Genomic DNA, 16,937 nt, shown 5'->3' with positions numbered 1-16,937 from the left:
TTCTATCTCAACTTCACGTAACTCCCTAAGAACAGTAGGTAGATGAATTACTAGACATTTTTACAAGGATGGAAGGAAGGTATAATAAACCATTATCTCATTAAAAGTTCCAGACCACAAAAATGGGTAACTTGCTTACCTATTTATTTTACCTGAGGCCTTGAAAACATAATTTTATGCTTAAATCATCACTTGATTTTATAAGACAACTGAATTTTCAATTTACTTACATTATCTGAAGGTGAAGTATCTTTCTGTACGCTTTGGGAATTTAGTTTGCTAATTAGTTCATAAAGATGTAACAGCTTTAACTTGTTTGCACAGAACTGCAGCAGTCCTTCATCCACACACTCCAGCTCTGAGGAGAAACAAAACTGCATTTGAACTTGAATATATAGCCTGGAGTAGTGAAACATACTGAGAACCAGAGGATTTCTGTCTCTCAGGGTAATTTTTTGATGCACTGCTGCTTGCAATGATTACATTCCCTTCACAGCAGTATAAAACAAGAATTATTTTTACAAGAGGTATTGGAGAAAGATATCAGGCTCATTTTTAAACTGAAGGAGGCTGACAATGTGGAACTGAACCAAGGCAAATCTACTGGCAATCTTTTCCTGGTTTAAGGCCAAACCAGAGATTGTCAAAAATTGAAATACAGTTCCTATTTCCTTTTACCAAGAACAACAACCTATAGTCTTTTATTCATTCTGCCAACACTGTAAGCATATTTCTTGCATCAGAAGAAATTTAGGTACCTACTGACATGAATTAAACTTCATCTCAGCAAGATGAAATCTCAGGTTTTTGTATTTTGACAATCTTTGACTCAGAAACTTCATTATCTATTGACATTCAAATTCCAGTAAGAATTAAAGCAACCAGAGTATACGACACTAACACCAACACAATGTCAAAACCTCTGTTCCAACTTATTTATTTAACAGAGCATTTTGGATAGATCCTAAAAGGACCTTTCTATACAAAAGATACCTCTGAATGTATCATTTTCACCTGACACTGCTTCTAGACATGATTTTCACCCTAGGAACCCTTAAACACTTTTGACACACTGCTATTAAAAATCCTACAAACAAAAGAGGAACATATAGAGCTTGTCACACAGTCACTTAAACTTGTCTTCACACCACAGCATTCACAGAGCCCAGCACCTGCTTTGCTTTATCTTTCACCTACTAGACAGAAGTGGAGATATATGCTTATGAAATTAGAAGGCTGGAACATCAGTCAAGTTTGTTCTTTATTGTGACTGCTGGGAAATACTGCTATGTATGAAAACAGGAGCTTAATGATGAAAAATACACAAACAGGCAGGCCTCAGGAAGTACACAGCTCTGTCAATCTCTCTTCAGTGTTAAAGGGCATGTTTCCCTTTTAGTTTGGGTTTTTTAAGAGTTCTAACAGAAATGGATAATGCTAGCAATTTAGAATGCCAAACCAAAATTAGGTAGAGAACTGCATGTGTGAAGCTCTCAATTCCCTCTATCTTCTTCAAGAAAACTGTAAAAAACCCTACCACGGATATAAATGAAGGAAAGATTTCTTTAAGGGTTTGAAACCACAAAAACACATTGTGAGTCTCACTCAGGCAGGAGAAGGGACAAATGATTTATTCAGTACTTGCACACAACAGTGGTAGGGACTTCTTGACTCCTGTTGCTAAAGACTCATCCTCTACCAAAACAATATGAATCCAATGATAACAACAACAACAAAAAAAAAGGCAGCAGGCTTCTATTGCTGAGAAGGTCCAGCACATGCAAAGGAAGTGGCAGGCACATGCTTCTCCACTCTAATCCTCAATACTCAGTTGGGTTTCCAAAATGGGGTCACCTCAAGCACAAAGAAGTTTCACCCAATTTAGAAAGATCCAACTGCAGAATTTCAAAGAAACAATCTTGCAGAATTTTAGCAACAAGATTTTGAATTGGCAATGCCATTTCCTGACACAGGCTCTGAAATCTCTAGCAAAACATGTAGTATTTTGTAAACTTCAGCAAAGTTTACAAAAAAAAAAAAAGATACTAGGCATCTGATCACAGCTCAGATTCTCAGTGATAAGGATTTTGTGCTTCCACTACATTAAAATTCACAAATCCAATGTACCAAATCCTTACTTCTTTCCTTGGAGAAAGAATAAACTGAAACATCCACAGGCGAAAGCCTGTGAAAGCTTTTTTCTGGAGGAAGTTTTTACTGGACCAGCCCAGTTGTTGTTGTTTGTTTGTTTTTAAATATAATCACAAGTTACTAGGCACACAGCAAGCATAGCAAAGCATACTTCCTAGCAAGCTATTTGCAGTCTGCATTAAAAAAAAGACACGTGAAAGCAACAGCCTGTGATATCTAGCAGCAAAACTAAGCAGACCAAGTCTGGTCTCCCTGTAGAACAGAACAGTTCTACAGTAGTCTTACAGCACTGCAGACAAAGTGCAAATGCCTCTCCATATTTGCAAAATAAATATCCACCTACCCTGTTTTTTTAAATTATCCATTAATGTCTGAGTGATGTTTGTGAGAGATGAAAGTGGCACACGTTCACTTGTCAATATACTTTCCAAAGCCTGTTAAGCAGACATTCAACAGAATTAAAAATTTACTTAATTTTACCATAAAAAAGTATAAATTAAGCCAACATTAGCTTGGACTATAGTTTTTCATCTGTATGTTGCCTTCACACATAATACAGAAAGGTCTGTCCTTTTTTTATTATTTTGACTTTTATCATGGAAGATGCCTTGGGGAAATCATAAGTCAAAATTAATTCCAGCCAACATGTTGTAAAAAAACAACCCAGAAAAAAACAACAAAACCTCAAACATGTCAATTATTTGCCTCAAGTAGCTTTAGGGAAAAAAATGAATGATTTTGAACCATTTAAAAAGATTTAGCACTCTAATCTGATAATGCAGTATTTTTTCTAATATTAAAGTATACTGGCTTCTATATGTTCACCTGTTTTTTTGTAGCAGGGTATTTGATATCAAGTATTAATTCCTTTGCTTCAGCTTCAATTATATCTGCAAACAAAGACATAATCACAACTTCAATTCATCTTCCTCAAATGCCTTATGAAGACCAAGTCAACATGCACCACAGCTAACATGCACATGCCTTCATGCTATCAAGATGAAGAAGTTGCCAAGCTTGGGGAAAATGAAACAAAATAACAGCTCAGTGACATCTCTTACTCCAAGTCTGCCTTTTGTAAGAAATATGTATTACTTAGAGGAAGAAGGATATCTAGACTCAAATGCTGAACTAGATTACAAAGCACAGTGAATTGGAAATAGAATGTGTTTTATGCAAGCACCCAAAGTAGTGTTTAACCATGGCACAAGATTTACATGGCACACAAGGCTTATCCTGGATTCTGGTATGAGACAAATTTAATCTGGTAGTTTATTAAAACAAAACCAAACAAAAAAACCAAACAAAAAACCAAAACAAAACCAAACCAAACCAAACAAACAAAAAAACAAAAACAAAAACCCCAAGCTACCTGAATCCTGTAACCCACAGCACATACACCTGTCAGAACGCACCACAATCACCCTCGTGTTTGTACACTTACAGGACAGATAACCCAAGCAGCATTTGATAACATATAATCTTAAGAAGCTACACAAAAGAACCTACCTGGATCTGAGGTTTTAGCTTTGAGTAGAGCATTTAATTTCTTCACCAGATGCATATCCTTTGCTCGCTCACTCTTTTTATCACTGAAGGACAAGAATTTTAATTGTATGAGTGAAGAGAATTAAAGGGAATGATTCAAAAGATTTGTATTTTTTTAATTATTTATGCTATTTTAAGGTAACATCACATTAATGAAAATCAAATTAATACATACAAATCTATTGGACTATTACAGAGTACTATTCAACTTGAAAACAAAAACCAGAATTGCTCTCTCTAAATAAAATACCGTTTCCAAAAACAATAATGAAATTAATTTAGTTATATAGGGCTCAGAAAGTCCTCACCTCAGTGCTAAATGGAAAGGTACATGGACAGTTTTCACACTTCCAGAGACTGGATCAACAAGGCATATCTGGTAAGTCTGGGGCTGCCATCCCTGACTGGTCACATTGTTTAGACCCATTATTTTATAACCAGGATACAGCAACCTGAAACGAAAAAAAATAGCCTTTAAAGAGAAGAACAAAATTATCAACCTTCCCCTTTCATACACTAGATAAAAAGGCAACAAGTTTTACAAAGCTAAGGTTTAGCAATGGCTAAACATGTTCTTAAGGAAAGACTGTAGAGTGATAAAATAAGTCAAAGTCTCCTTCTATAAAACAACACCAAGCTGCATTCAGTAGAAATACTGTGGGCAGCACAAAAGGTGCCTGCCAGCACCACTGGCACTTCTACCATATCCCCATATCACTTGCAGCACAGCCTGCTACCACCTGTTTCTTACCTACAATATTTCCCCACATTGAAGGCTCCAACTCGAGGCCCTTGCTGTGTGCTCCACACTTCCAGAATGCCTCTCCTTGGAGCATAGATCACAAGGAACTGAGCTACCCTGCTTGGACCCTGTGCATTTCCAAAAGGAGAAGAATCCATCTTCTCACTTTCCCTCTCCTGAAGGTCCTCTACAGTCTGTATCCAACCGACTTCTGCATCTCTGTATCCTTGGTAAGAGAAAACAGAAGTTCATTAGTGTACACCAATTTATACACTGCACAACCTATTAAATAGGATAAGTTTTTATTCATATGTTTTCATCACTAAAATGCATTTTTACAGAGACAAAAATACTCATCTTCTCTCTCTGCCACATAAAATCATCCTAGACAAAAAAGGCAGAGATGTTATAATGACATCACTGAACCATGTAATGGTTTAGCAAGTAGAACTGAAGACTCCAAACCACAAGAGAAATACTAATGTATAAACCAAGTTTATAACAAGATATATTATACTGAGAAGGTTGACAAGTATTCACAACTCAATTCATGACAAAAGGTATGATCCAAAACATTTAATTCAGCAGACAGTTTTGCTTAGAAAAGAAGAAGCTACTTCACATCTCAACAACCTCACTGGGGAAAGGCTGGTAAATTCTAAATATGTATCCAACTATCAAATAAACCTTGGGAGTCTAACAGTACTACCTAGATAACATGAAGCTCTCAGTAACAAAGAAAAAACACCAGAAAATATCAGAAAGCATAGATTATAACTAATAAGCTTCAAAATATAAGAAAAAAATGCCCAGGGGAAACACGGTTACTCCAGCTATTACACTGCCAATATGTCACTGAAGTAGCTACTATATTCATGATCACTAATCTTCTGAATTGGTTATGTGGAAGAGAGAGAAAAGAGCTAGAGATTTTCCACCTATTCTTAAAACTTATTTTCCACCTCATAAAAAGCTTCAAAATTTGATTCTACAGAGGAAATAAAAATTGTAGTGGCATTAGATATAATCAAAATTTGAGAGCTTAACATTCAAAGAGCCCTCAATTTAGAAGAAATTAAGGACTCCCTTCTTGCTCAGTCTAACAAACTGTATACCTTCTTACCCATTTTTCAAAATGTTTACTTTCTCAGCAGAAATAAAGAGAGTACTAGATCTTACCAAAATAAAGAACCTTGGACAAAAGAGTTAAAGCTCTTTCAAAAAATTGTTATGTTAAAACCTTTCTCTTGAGAAACAGTCTGTGAAGATAAAAAATTAAGAAAAATCTATATAATACAAACAGAAACAGACCAGATTTTAACTATAGGTCATATAAGTATTTCAGGAATTTACAATAATACCCTTATAGACTTTATATAACACCTGACTTGGGTTTGTAATAATGCAACCTATTAAAATTCTTGACATTTAAAGTCTGAACCTAAGAAGCCCCAGTGTTTTGAAGAATATTATTTGCTACACTAATATACACCATCATACCCTTCCACATGCGAACTGCGAGTCCTCTTGTAACATCCAGTAAAATAACCCTTCCAAATTCATCTGTTACTGCTGCTAAAGTGTTACACGGGGAAAGACATATTCTTTCACCATGGCGACGGGAATCTGGAAGTCCAAACCTAAAAAACAAAAACAACAAGCAAGCAAAAACACTAGATACCTCTTTTTCTTCAGAAACAGTTAACAGATTTTCTTATAAGGACTAAGATTTCTTTTTTTAAGGTAACATAAGGTACGGGTAAAATTAAGAGATAATTATAAAAAGAGTTCTTGTGTTGCCTACCAGGATATATTACAGATCTGTCTAAGTCCTACTGAAAAATCAAAGTTCAGAAACTAGGATAAGTGATGGTCTTGTCATGCACTGTCAGGCAAGGATCTCAGAGCACTGGGTTATTCTATATGCCCTCTCTTATTGCTCAAGAGTCTTGAGAATACTTAAAAAAAACAAGGGAGAACCATCAGGAATTAATTTAGTCTTTTATCAGCTTTCTTGACAACATTAGGTTACAGTCTGTTGTTCTTATTCTCCTCTCTCCACAATCAACAGGGAAACAGGATACCTGCTAGTTTTTGTGAGGGGCATTAAACTATCATAATCAGCAAATATTTCATGTGGCTTCTTTGAAGCACTTTGGTGATAAGTTTCAGGAGTGATATTTGTGTACTTATACTGTCATTAAACTGTGCACACTGTTCTTGTACAGTAGCAATGAGTCCATGCATCGGAAGTGAAAGATATGAGAAATTATTTGTCCAGAACAATAAACTGAAATGAAACAAAGTTTAAAACAAATGACCTGCAAACTATCATCACTGCTTCAAGTCAAGAAAAATACACATATTCAGCAATTATTCACTTTTCAAAATCATTCAAATACATAAAAACATACAAGATCTAAAGCAACTGAGACTGAAAAAAGCCAACTTACCTCACTGCCAATGGGGTTGCAGGTTCCACTTTTGGTTTCTGTTTTTGGACAGGTTCTTCTTCATGTTTACTCTTCCAACCAAGCCAGCCACTTGCAATAGAAAACCACATAAGCAGAATTACACCAGCGGTCCTAAAAATCCTCAAACTATTATGCAGCTATTACTAAAACAAGCAAAAAAAGGTAATTTATTTTATTACCTGGCAGCATTAAACAATGCTGAAGTCAGTTTACTTGCAACTGCTAAGGCAACATGAGACAGCAGTGGCTGTGAGCTACCCTGAAAGAAAGGAATGAAGTGCTTAGAAAGTCAAGAAACAGTCAGCTGCGAGCCACCCTGAAATGAAGGAACAAAGCCTTTAGAAAGCCAAGAAATAGTTCTTACACTGAACTCAACTGCAGAATAGTTTTTCAGGCCTCCTATGGACTTTCAGCTCAGAAAGCATAGCTTTAAGACTCTGCAAAATTTTAATTCATTGCCCCCAGAAAAGCCATTCTGACATCTCTTTACCATTTCAAAATCCTCCTGCAAGTCACTTGGTAGCTCAGTATGTTTGTCTGCAACAGAAGTTAAAAAAACCCTGTGTATGATTTATCATGGAGAGTTAGCTGGTGCATGGCTTTGGCATCCTTGCAAATATCAATATAAGCAGTTTTTTCATAAACATATTGGAAAAGCGAGTACAAAAATCTGAATTCCAATTCTAGCATGGTCAATCAACTTTCGATCCTGACACACACAGGGTCTGAATGTACAAGACACAGCTACACTGACATCCTTTTCCTCCAACACAACAGAAGATGGTGTAAATGTGCCACAGATTAAGCATAAATTTCAGTTTCCTTCTACAAGAAATCACTACAGTATACTCAGGCCGTGTGTGTACATGATCAAAGGTCAAAGACCTCAAAAAATTCTTCAGATGCATGTTTACACAATATCAACTTAATTTTTCAAAAAAATTTAAGTCACTTAAATGGCAACAAAGTAAAAATTTTTTTTAAATTAAGTTACTTGACTATCACATTCATTAGCAGACATTACTATCATATCCACTCCAAATCATTCCAGTTTTAGAGGATCAAGAAGGGGAAATGTCAGCATAAAATGAGCATAAGAATACTTCAGAAATAGTCATACAGAAAAAAGAAGGATTAATTATTCAAAGTTTCAGCAAGTCAGCTTTGTAGTACATACCTCCAGGGCAAAAAAGAAACCAGTGAAAGGATTGGCTCCAACAGTAACATACTGAGACATAGCAGGTGGGCTGTTTTTTATGGTTGCATTATATCCTCCTATATTGGAGGCAGTCTTCATTTGATCAAAAGGACACAGTGTCATGATGCCTAACAAAAACATTAAAGTGAATGTCTTATACTTCCAGAACAAAGGCATGCAATTGCTATAGAAGCCTAAATACATTCCTGCCTTCTGGACTGACCAGCCAACATTCAGGGGGAAGGGTGGAGAAACAGTTTTAACCACAGAAATTCCAAAGAACACATCAGAAATAACCTAATGTGCTTAGGTTAATTATGAAGCACAGTTCATTTGTTCAGGGGGGAAAAAAATAAAAAAAATCAGGAGAGTTCAGCAGCAAAAATACATGTACCAAATTCACTTCAGCTGTTTTGATAGCAGCCTTCTGACCTCTTACCTGCTTTTGTAGAAAGCATGGAAGAGAAATGAAGCTTACTGTCCCTCAGATTTGCCTCTCTGACAAGAACCTAGGCTGAGGGGTAAAAGTCTTTGAGAGCCTAAAAGTCAGCTTAAATTTTTTGGAAAAGAACAATCTCAAATTTTATTTTCTTTGTCTGCTAGACTCAGGAAAGACCCCTACCAGTCTTAACCTGCCTGCCAGATGGTTCTTTGACCTCACAGAAATGGCAATAAATGCATCTGATCTAGTTTCTCTCAGCTGCTTCTTACCAAACAACAAAAGGACAAGACAGTTACAGCTGTAACATCCTTTCTCCCCTCAAGTGGAGAGGGAAGGCTCAATCAGACTAGAAAAGAAAGTAAAATGTATTTTTGATAATGGTCAATGAGATCATTCACTATGACAGCCTTCTCTCACTATTTACTCCTATCCGACCAGTACCACTAAGTGCTCTCAACCCAAATTTAACAGTATGAAAGCATTAATTTAATTTATTTAAATACTGGAAATAAAACAGAAATGCTTACCAATACTAGCATGGTCAACAATCGTATCCACATCTTGCAAACCCCATTTCTTATAAGCTAATGGTGGAGGCTGAACATTCTCATTGCCAGATGCTGCAGCTGACAAAAGTTGACAAAACACAAAAAAATTTCTACTGAGTCAAAGACAAAGGAATAGCATAACAGAGGGGGAAAACCCCAATGCAATCTGAAGTCAAAAAATAACCTAGTTTTAAATTCACATACATTTAAACACCTGCTGAGCGAAAATGGCCTTTTGAAATATTTGCTTCCATGAAATTAAAATATTTTAAAAAATAACTGAATAGAACTGCACGTGATATTCCATCACAACTATGGATGGAATACTCTCATACTTGCAGAGAGCTTTGTTTCATGAGTTATTTATGGTATAATATTCTGTACAATTTTAAAAAGCAACTACAATTTAATTCTGTGGTCTGGGCATGTTTAAGTGCAAACTCCTCTGCCCAAGTACTTGCAAAGTCAGCACATTCATTAGATGTGTAACAGTGAGCGGTAACAACAGTGGTAAAACTAAATGAATGACTGAAACTTTCAAAATACCTATTACCACAAGCACTGATGATCAAGAATGAAGGTAGATATGGCACTCCAGCTGCAGATATTGCAACAAGCTGTAAGTGCTTCCCTGCAAATGGTGATCTCTCACTGAAAGAGCAGAGTGTGTCTTGGTTGTTAAAGTAGATGGGTGGGTATTTCTCATTATAGTCTGTTTTCTTTTGCATTTGTTGCATGATTCAGAGAATATCAGATTTTAAATTTCTGATTTTCAAGAGTTTTGTCTTCTCTCATATTTTCATGGAAGCACTAGCTTTTCATTAAGAAGGACATGCATTATTACATAGACCCAGGGAACAATTTAGCAGGGCAGATCAGGATCTGAGAAAGGCTAAAATCAGACGTCTAGGGAAGAATATTAGAATAAGGACATATATTTGATGCTTCCTCTAAAACAGCTTCTGAAGACAAAAAGAAGCAAGCTCTAAGCACTCAGTAACCTCCACAGCTTTCTTCACTAATTTGGTACTTTCCCTCTGAGCTCAAGCGCACCTTTAGCATCCACAGCAACCTCAGGCAAAGAATTCCACAATTTACCTCACACTGCATAAACATGCCTACTTTTTATTTTCAATTTACTATCACCTAGCTTCATTTCATGCCACTTTGCCCTGAACTGAAAGGAAAAGGGAGGAATCCATTCCTACTGGCCATCCCCATGTGGTTCAGAGAAGAGCTGTTTCACCACAGCCACGTTTCTCAGTTCTTTATCACTCATCCCTTCCAGACAAGACTCAAGCCTTAGTTTAAGGGTGTTGCTGCCTAAACAGTTCAGGACAGCTGTCAAGCTGGCTGATCCATTGTGTTTCCCACCCACGCTCACCCTCGTGATTGTCCGCTGATGTGACTTGCTGGAGGGGAAACAAGAATCTCACAAATTTGAAGTTCAATGAGAACAACCATCAGGAAATTCAGGAGAACAATTCAGCAACAGTACTTGTGTAAGGATTTATCATGCAGAATTGTAACAGCACCATACCTTTGCCATCTACCACACTCCTCTCATGCTTGAAAACTGACCCTGTTTCCAAATTACAGTACGAACAGGGACTGTGCTAAAGGAACAGGATCAAAGTCTGCACAATCAAACCAAGTACCCAAAGCTCTTAGACATGAACACAAAGAGCAGTGATCTTAACTAAAATTATCACAGCATTATCACTTCCATTAAAGTCCTTACTGGGAAGAAGAGCATTCCACTGACAATGAAATCAGCACCATGACATGCTAAGAAGCACCTTAGCAGTTTGCTGTGGGTTAATGTCAGTGGGCAGCTAAGTATCACACAGCCACTTGTTCACTTCCTCCTATGGGGATGAGGAAGAGAGTCAGAAGAGCAAAAGGGAGAACACTTGTGAGCTAAGGACAGCATGCAAATAAAGCAAAATAATTAATTTTCTTTACTACTTCCCATCAGCAAACAGGTATTTAGTCATTTCCAGGAAAGCAGGGCTTCATCACGCATAACAGTTACTTGGGAAGTCAAATGCTATAGCCCTGAAGGTTCTCCCTTTCTCCTTCTCTTCTCCCAGCTCTTATTATCTGACATATCATCATACAGTACAGGATATCTCTTTGGTCAGTTGGGATCAGCTGTCCCAGCTGTGTCCCCTCCCAGTTTCTGGTGAACCCCACTGTCAGGGTAGTGCAAGAAACAAAAAAAGCCTTGACACTGTATAAGTGCTACTCCGCAATAGCTAAAACATTGGCATGCTATCAGTGCTGTTTTCATCACAAATTCAAAACTCAGCCCCATACAAGCAACTAAAAAGAACATTAACTCTATCCCAGCCAGAAACAGTGTACAGTGTTATGGTGAGCATGTACAAGGCAGTCAATACTACTCGGACAACTCTTTCGGTAAAGGACAAAATTTTCCTGTATGCAGTAGGTGTCAACAGTAGATGGACAAGCAAGGAAGACCTAAATTCCACCTTGATTTGATATTTAACCTAAGTAAACTTCATATACCATAAGGTACTATTCACAGAGTCAAAAATAAACACCTCCCCTTAAACGTACCTCTTGCTACCTGATTGCGACACGCACGAAGGGACTGAAAGAGGCTAAAACCATCAATTGTCACAATTGCTGCTGGGTACAAGATACTTAGCTCTTCATTCTGTGGAAAAAATAAGAGAACAGAGACAAAAAACAGATCACTGTTACTGTTGGAACAGTTTATTTTCTGGCATTTCATACTATTAACTACACAAAGATGAGGATTACATCCAGAGATTAATATCTAACAAGCCACAGGCAACAGACTAAGGCAAAACTACTGGAAGTCAGTATTAAACTATCCAAAAAATTATTTAGGCACACAGTTTTACATTTTTATCTTCTTTTAATAACTTGTTTGCTTAATATATTTTACGGCTTAGGAAGTAAACGCTTAAGTTACAGCAGCTTGTGAAGGCCACAGAAAAACAGGTTCCTCTAGAATGCAAGAGCCAAATTCTGAAAGTGGACTAGCCACTGAATTACCACTTGGGCACGTAGATGCTAATCTGCTGATACAAACTGAAGACTCAAATTCCTTAATGCTTCTGTATTTTAAAACTGATCCCAAAAACGCCACGCTAAGTCACACGAGCATTTGTACAAAGCAAACTTGGAAATTTCTGTAACTTCATTAATTTTCTGCATTAAGCAAGCCAATTCAGCCAAGGGCAAAAGAAAGCTGCGTTCTTTACTAAATAGCCTGAGCTCTGCAGAACCTTCTCTGCAGGAAATACTCAGAATGACATGCAGGTTCCTAGCCCTATAAATATTTTTTAATTTTCAGCCATCTTCTCTGTGAAATAATGAAGATAAGTTCTTATGAATGAGTACACATAGCTCTTGGCACCTGTCACGTAATATTTTCTCCCTCCATCAATGCATTATTGTACTTTGTGCTCACAGATGAATAAACAGAAAACAAATGAAGGATTCCTTTGCAAGGCTATTACAGAGAAAAAGACTCCAAAAAATAAAGACATTCTGAATCCTCAAACTATACAGGCATGGATACTTCATAGAACAAGAAATCAAGAGTCTCTTGTTCTAAGGAACTGTCCATCCCATCAAAAACTGGTAAAGGACACAGAGGATTCACAGAGAAGACTCCCTTCCATACCCCATAACACTGCCACTTCGCTTTTGAAATAATCTGACAAAACCTGTTCTGTGACACCAGGATGTCTGGGAATTTCATAGGTTCTGCACTTTAGCTGTAGGACAGGATCTTCATTCAAAAGCTGTGCAAGAAGCAGTACTCCACTCTAGGAGAGAAAGAATAATAAGCATGAACGTTTCTGCCCTTTTCCTTAGGGAAGGCCAAAAGCACTACCTGCAGAAACTAAAGTTTCAAATACACAGATGTTTATGACACCATCTTGCTCGTGGCCTGCCATGCTGAGGAACATACCTCAGTGTAAAAACGAACATAGCCAGAGGTGAAGCCAACCACAATGCAGGTCCAGTCAGGGCGGCCTGTGGAACTCCTGTTTCACAAAGACAGACTGGAAGTTAAAAACTGTTCTAAGCTACCGGGTATAAAAGTGTGATGTAAAGAGACGAGTGATGCAAATACGTGTCAATCCTTACCTCTTCTGACTTGCCAGTGGAATACACAGTACACTACTCACACATTCACTAGAAACAGAAAGATAAAATTAATGAGTTTTTCTCCAGTTTTGCAATTTTGCTCTACACAAGAGATCTTGCCAAGTCAGCAATTTAATTATTTAATAATATATTAATGCAGCACATCATATATATGTAAGAAGCAAAAAAAAGTCCATTTTAAAGACATTTTCAATTTCAAGTTCAAGAATGCCCAAGTAGATTGCATGAGTGCTAATTACACCTTGCTAATGATGTCTTTCATAAATCACAGAGTTATTATTCTGTCAGTCCTGTTCAGCAGATTCCAGTTAAATTTCATGTATCTAAGGGTAAATAACTTTTTCTGATCTATAATGATATACCAAGAACAACCATTTAAAAAAAAAAAAATCCAGTGGAACCATACTTATCAAAATAAATTTTTTTAATACATTACGCAATTAGGTAGACTTTACATCCACTGCATTTCACTGCCTTATAATTTGAGAGCACTAGAAGAGCTAATATGATCTTCCCAGATAATGCAATAACCAAGCATGCTCAATGCACGACAGGCAAAGCATGCAGAAGGCAAGCAGATTTACTTGTTACCATGGTATAAAGTTTTACACTGTCTGGGGAAACAGAAGCAGTACAAAGGTTTTATGAAACAACATATACATTCAAGATGGCACCCCAAACAGCACTTAAAGCATAAATGCCCACATTACTGTTTATTATTTGCATTTCAGGTCACCTCCAATCCCCAAGGATAAGCAGGCTAGACAATTAGAGAAAGCTTTCTAAATGCAAGTTTGAGATGCAATTCCATTACATCCTCAAAGCAACATTATTTATCTAGGTGAAATCTCATCTACCAATAGCAAAGCTTAGCCACCACAGAACGTTGTAGACAACTTTAAGGAAAGAAAAAAAAAAACAAAATCAACCAAAAAAAGTCAAGTCTTCTGACAACCTGACAGTAATTGACATATTTACACTTCCACAGAATAATAAATAAAACCAAATCAAAATGTAGTGAATATAACTGCACTTATCTATAGAGAGCTATCTGTTCTGAATGGAAGTGTCCCTCAGGGCTGTAACAGCAGTGAGAAACAAACTCTCAAACAGAATTTCTTTTCTTTTTTTTTTTTTTTAACAAAAGATGTCAGGGTAATTGCAGTGGTAACATGGGAGGAAAAAAACCCACAAATTCAAAGATGCACATACATAACAGTTCAAATGTGTAGCAGCAGCAGTTTTATAAAAGGGTTATAATTTTTACAGATTGGAGAGAAGCTGATTAAGTCAACATCTCCTGCAGCACAACAGAGGGTTGAAGCCAATAGGGAGCACATTCAAAGGCAAACAGCAACTCAAGGCTGCAAACTTAATAACAAAGTGCAAAATCTTCTTCCATATGGACATTCAAGAAAAGGTCTTTCTGGTTGTTTGAAGAGAGATTGAGCAAAAATATTGTATAAATACCAAACACATGATCAAAGCAAATTTTCCAATGACTTACAGCCCAAACCCATTTCTTGATCAGAGAGATGACTTTAAAATTCCTTGAGGTTTTGAAAATGAAGAGAAGTATTTCTAAAACAACTTCATACATTTCCATTTGCAACACCCCCAACAAAATTTCTTCTCTACTATAAAAGTAGATTTTTCAAAAAGGATACTCTTTTTTTCTCCTACTAGAACAAGAACTTACAGAAAGCATGATAACCCAGATTTATTAAAATGCCTAAAGTATACACAAATACACTGATCTGCACAGAGAACATTTCTTTTAATTTGTATGAACCTGTCCTGAGCCATCACACAATGCATGAGTGACCTTTGCACACAGTTTTTCTGATCACCCAGGTTACTTTATGTTGGTTTCCAACAATAAAATACATAAGTACATAAGATATGCACTCGTATAAAAAAAAAAAAGCACAAGTACAAAGCATTTTACTAATTACTAAACATGAAAAGAACATTTTAATCACAGCTGCATTTCAACACCTACCCTTCTTCAACATTCAGAGAGCCACTCCAGCCAACAGCATATTGCATTTCCTCTTTCCCCTTGTCACTGTGCTTCCATTTAGCTGCCATTAAGAATAAAGACACCATCCATAAAACTGTAATGTTTTGCATCTCACAATCCTTCTCTTCTGTACAATACATCCTACCACACTTAGATTAAGTACCAATTACAGACCCTGAAAATCATAAAAGCAACAAGACATTCTTAGTGACTTTTCTAAAGAACCTGACACATGGGGACACTTCTGCCACTGTGTGGTACAGCTGCCACTGTGCAGTTCAGCAGAGGCAGTTCTCCAGTAAAGTGAGTTAAATCACTTCTTTGTGCTTGATACAATAAGAACGTTATAAGTAGTACCGCTATCTTTTCATTTTTGGTGACAAATTAGCAACTAGTCTACATCAGGCTTGGAACACACAGCTTTTCAGGGAATGACAATGCAGCATGACAACTCCATGCAATCTGCCCAATTATGCGACTCTGAGTTTCAACAGTCAGTTTTTTGGTTTAATATTCCCCTTACCAGGAGGTTTCTCTTCATCATGCTCACGTCCCACCAAATGCAGCTGCTAATAGCACCAGCACCCCAGACAACAGCACATATGTAAACAGCAGCTGGAGGTACCTTTAAAAGTTCCCAGAGCCCTACTTTGGAGTAAAATATAAAGCCACCCATTGTTCAACATGGAGAAGAATTTTCTATCAAAGGTGGAAATCTCAAAAGCAATTCACAGTAATGTTCCCTCCTCCAAGTGACACTGGCTCAGGTTGGTCATGTTTTCCAAGGGAAAATTAAAATAAGGTCAAGTATTTCTTAATGGCTAAAACCAACACAAAAGTTTTGTTTTTCTTATTGAGCAAAATTAATGTCAATATCTTTAAACATCTCAAACAACTGGGTAGTTATGGTGCAAATTAATTATACATGATGAAAAAGTTCTTGGTCAAAATATACCTGAGAAGCAAAAACAAATCAACTTACTTGCCAATCAATAGCTAGAAAATGCATGATGTGCACTATAAAACACTCCAAAATTCCTGAAGTCATGACTTGGGGGATAAGCAGATGGGGGTGGGGGAAACAAATCTTGCCCTGGTTCCTATAAAGTGTACTAGAACACATAGTTAGCAGCAGGTATACTTACGCACTAGAAAGACTGCTTTCTGTTCATTAGCTATTACCATCAGGTCATTTGTTGGTGACAAGGACAACACACAGTCCTGAAGCCAGTAATTTCTCTGGTTCTTGGAATTAGATTCCTCTTCTTCCTACAGGTAAAGCTTTAGTCAATGTATGCAATAATTTTTAAACACAGAAGAACTTGCAAGATTCATGACAACAATTTGGCTTGCCCTCCATAGCAGCACTAAATGGACTATTATTTATCACATCACACAACTCCACCTTGCATGAAGTCATGAGAAAAGCATCAATCCTGCACTAATTCTGTGTGTTTACAAAACAGAAAACAAAGAAGTATTCATCACTAGCTCTACTCTTCAAAATCTTCTCCTTTCAAAGAGACACTAGGAAAATGAGATCTGAAGTTTTACAGTTATTGATTAAAGACTGGAGAGAATCTCTTGAGTTATTCTCATTACAATCCATACTCAAAATGAACAATTTATCCAAGCTCA

The 16,937-nt window shown here is 36.9% G+C and overlaps 1 protein-coding gene across 2 annotated transcripts in view; it reads right to left on the bottom strand.

Moving 5' to 3' along the window:
* RAB3GAP2 (RAB3 GTPase activating non-catalytic protein subunit 2) overlaps positions 1-16,937 on the bottom strand; it is a 45,880-nt gene that overhangs the window by 15,735 nt on the left and 13,208 nt on the right. For both annotated transcript variants that reach the window (XM_064648167.1, XM_064648168.1), the window contains exons 3-19: positions 16,445-16,568; positions 15,279-15,360; positions 13,256-13,303; positions 13,077-13,152; positions 12,829-12,930; positions 11,687-11,786; positions 9,083-9,181; positions 8,093-8,241; positions 7,095-7,174; positions 6,895-6,984; positions 5,942-6,081; positions 4,451-4,667; positions 4,008-4,151; positions 3,661-3,743; positions 2,977-3,041; positions 2,495-2,585; positions 231-358 (exon numbers count right to left, since the gene is read on the bottom strand). In XM_064648167.1, the coding sequence (XP_064504237.1) occupies positions 231-358; positions 2,495-2,585; positions 2,977-3,041; positions 3,661-3,743; positions 4,008-4,151; positions 4,451-4,667; positions 5,942-6,081; positions 6,895-6,984; positions 7,095-7,174; positions 8,093-8,241; positions 9,083-9,181; positions 11,687-11,786; positions 12,829-12,930; positions 13,077-13,152; positions 13,256-13,303; positions 15,279-15,360; positions 16,445-16,568 (1,818 nt within the window). The remainder of the gene's footprint in view (positions 1-230; positions 359-2,494; positions 2,586-2,976; positions 3,042-3,660; positions 3,744-4,007; positions 4,152-4,450; positions 4,668-5,941; positions 6,082-6,894; positions 6,985-7,094; positions 7,175-8,092; positions 8,242-9,082; positions 9,182-11,686; positions 11,787-12,828; positions 12,931-13,076; positions 13,153-13,255; positions 13,304-15,278; positions 15,361-16,444; positions 16,569-16,937) is intronic.

Source organism: Pseudopipra pipra, chromosome 3 (genome assembly GCF_036250125.1).
Source record: "Pseudopipra pipra isolate bDixPip1 chromosome 3, bDixPip1.hap1, whole genome shotgun sequence".
In the NCBI taxonomy this organism is placed as follows: domain Eukaryota; kingdom Metazoa; phylum Chordata; class Aves; order Passeriformes; family Pipridae; genus Pseudopipra; species Pseudopipra pipra.
Note: the sequence above shows the minus strand (reverse complement) of the source record. Positions and strands in the feature narration are given on the sequence as shown.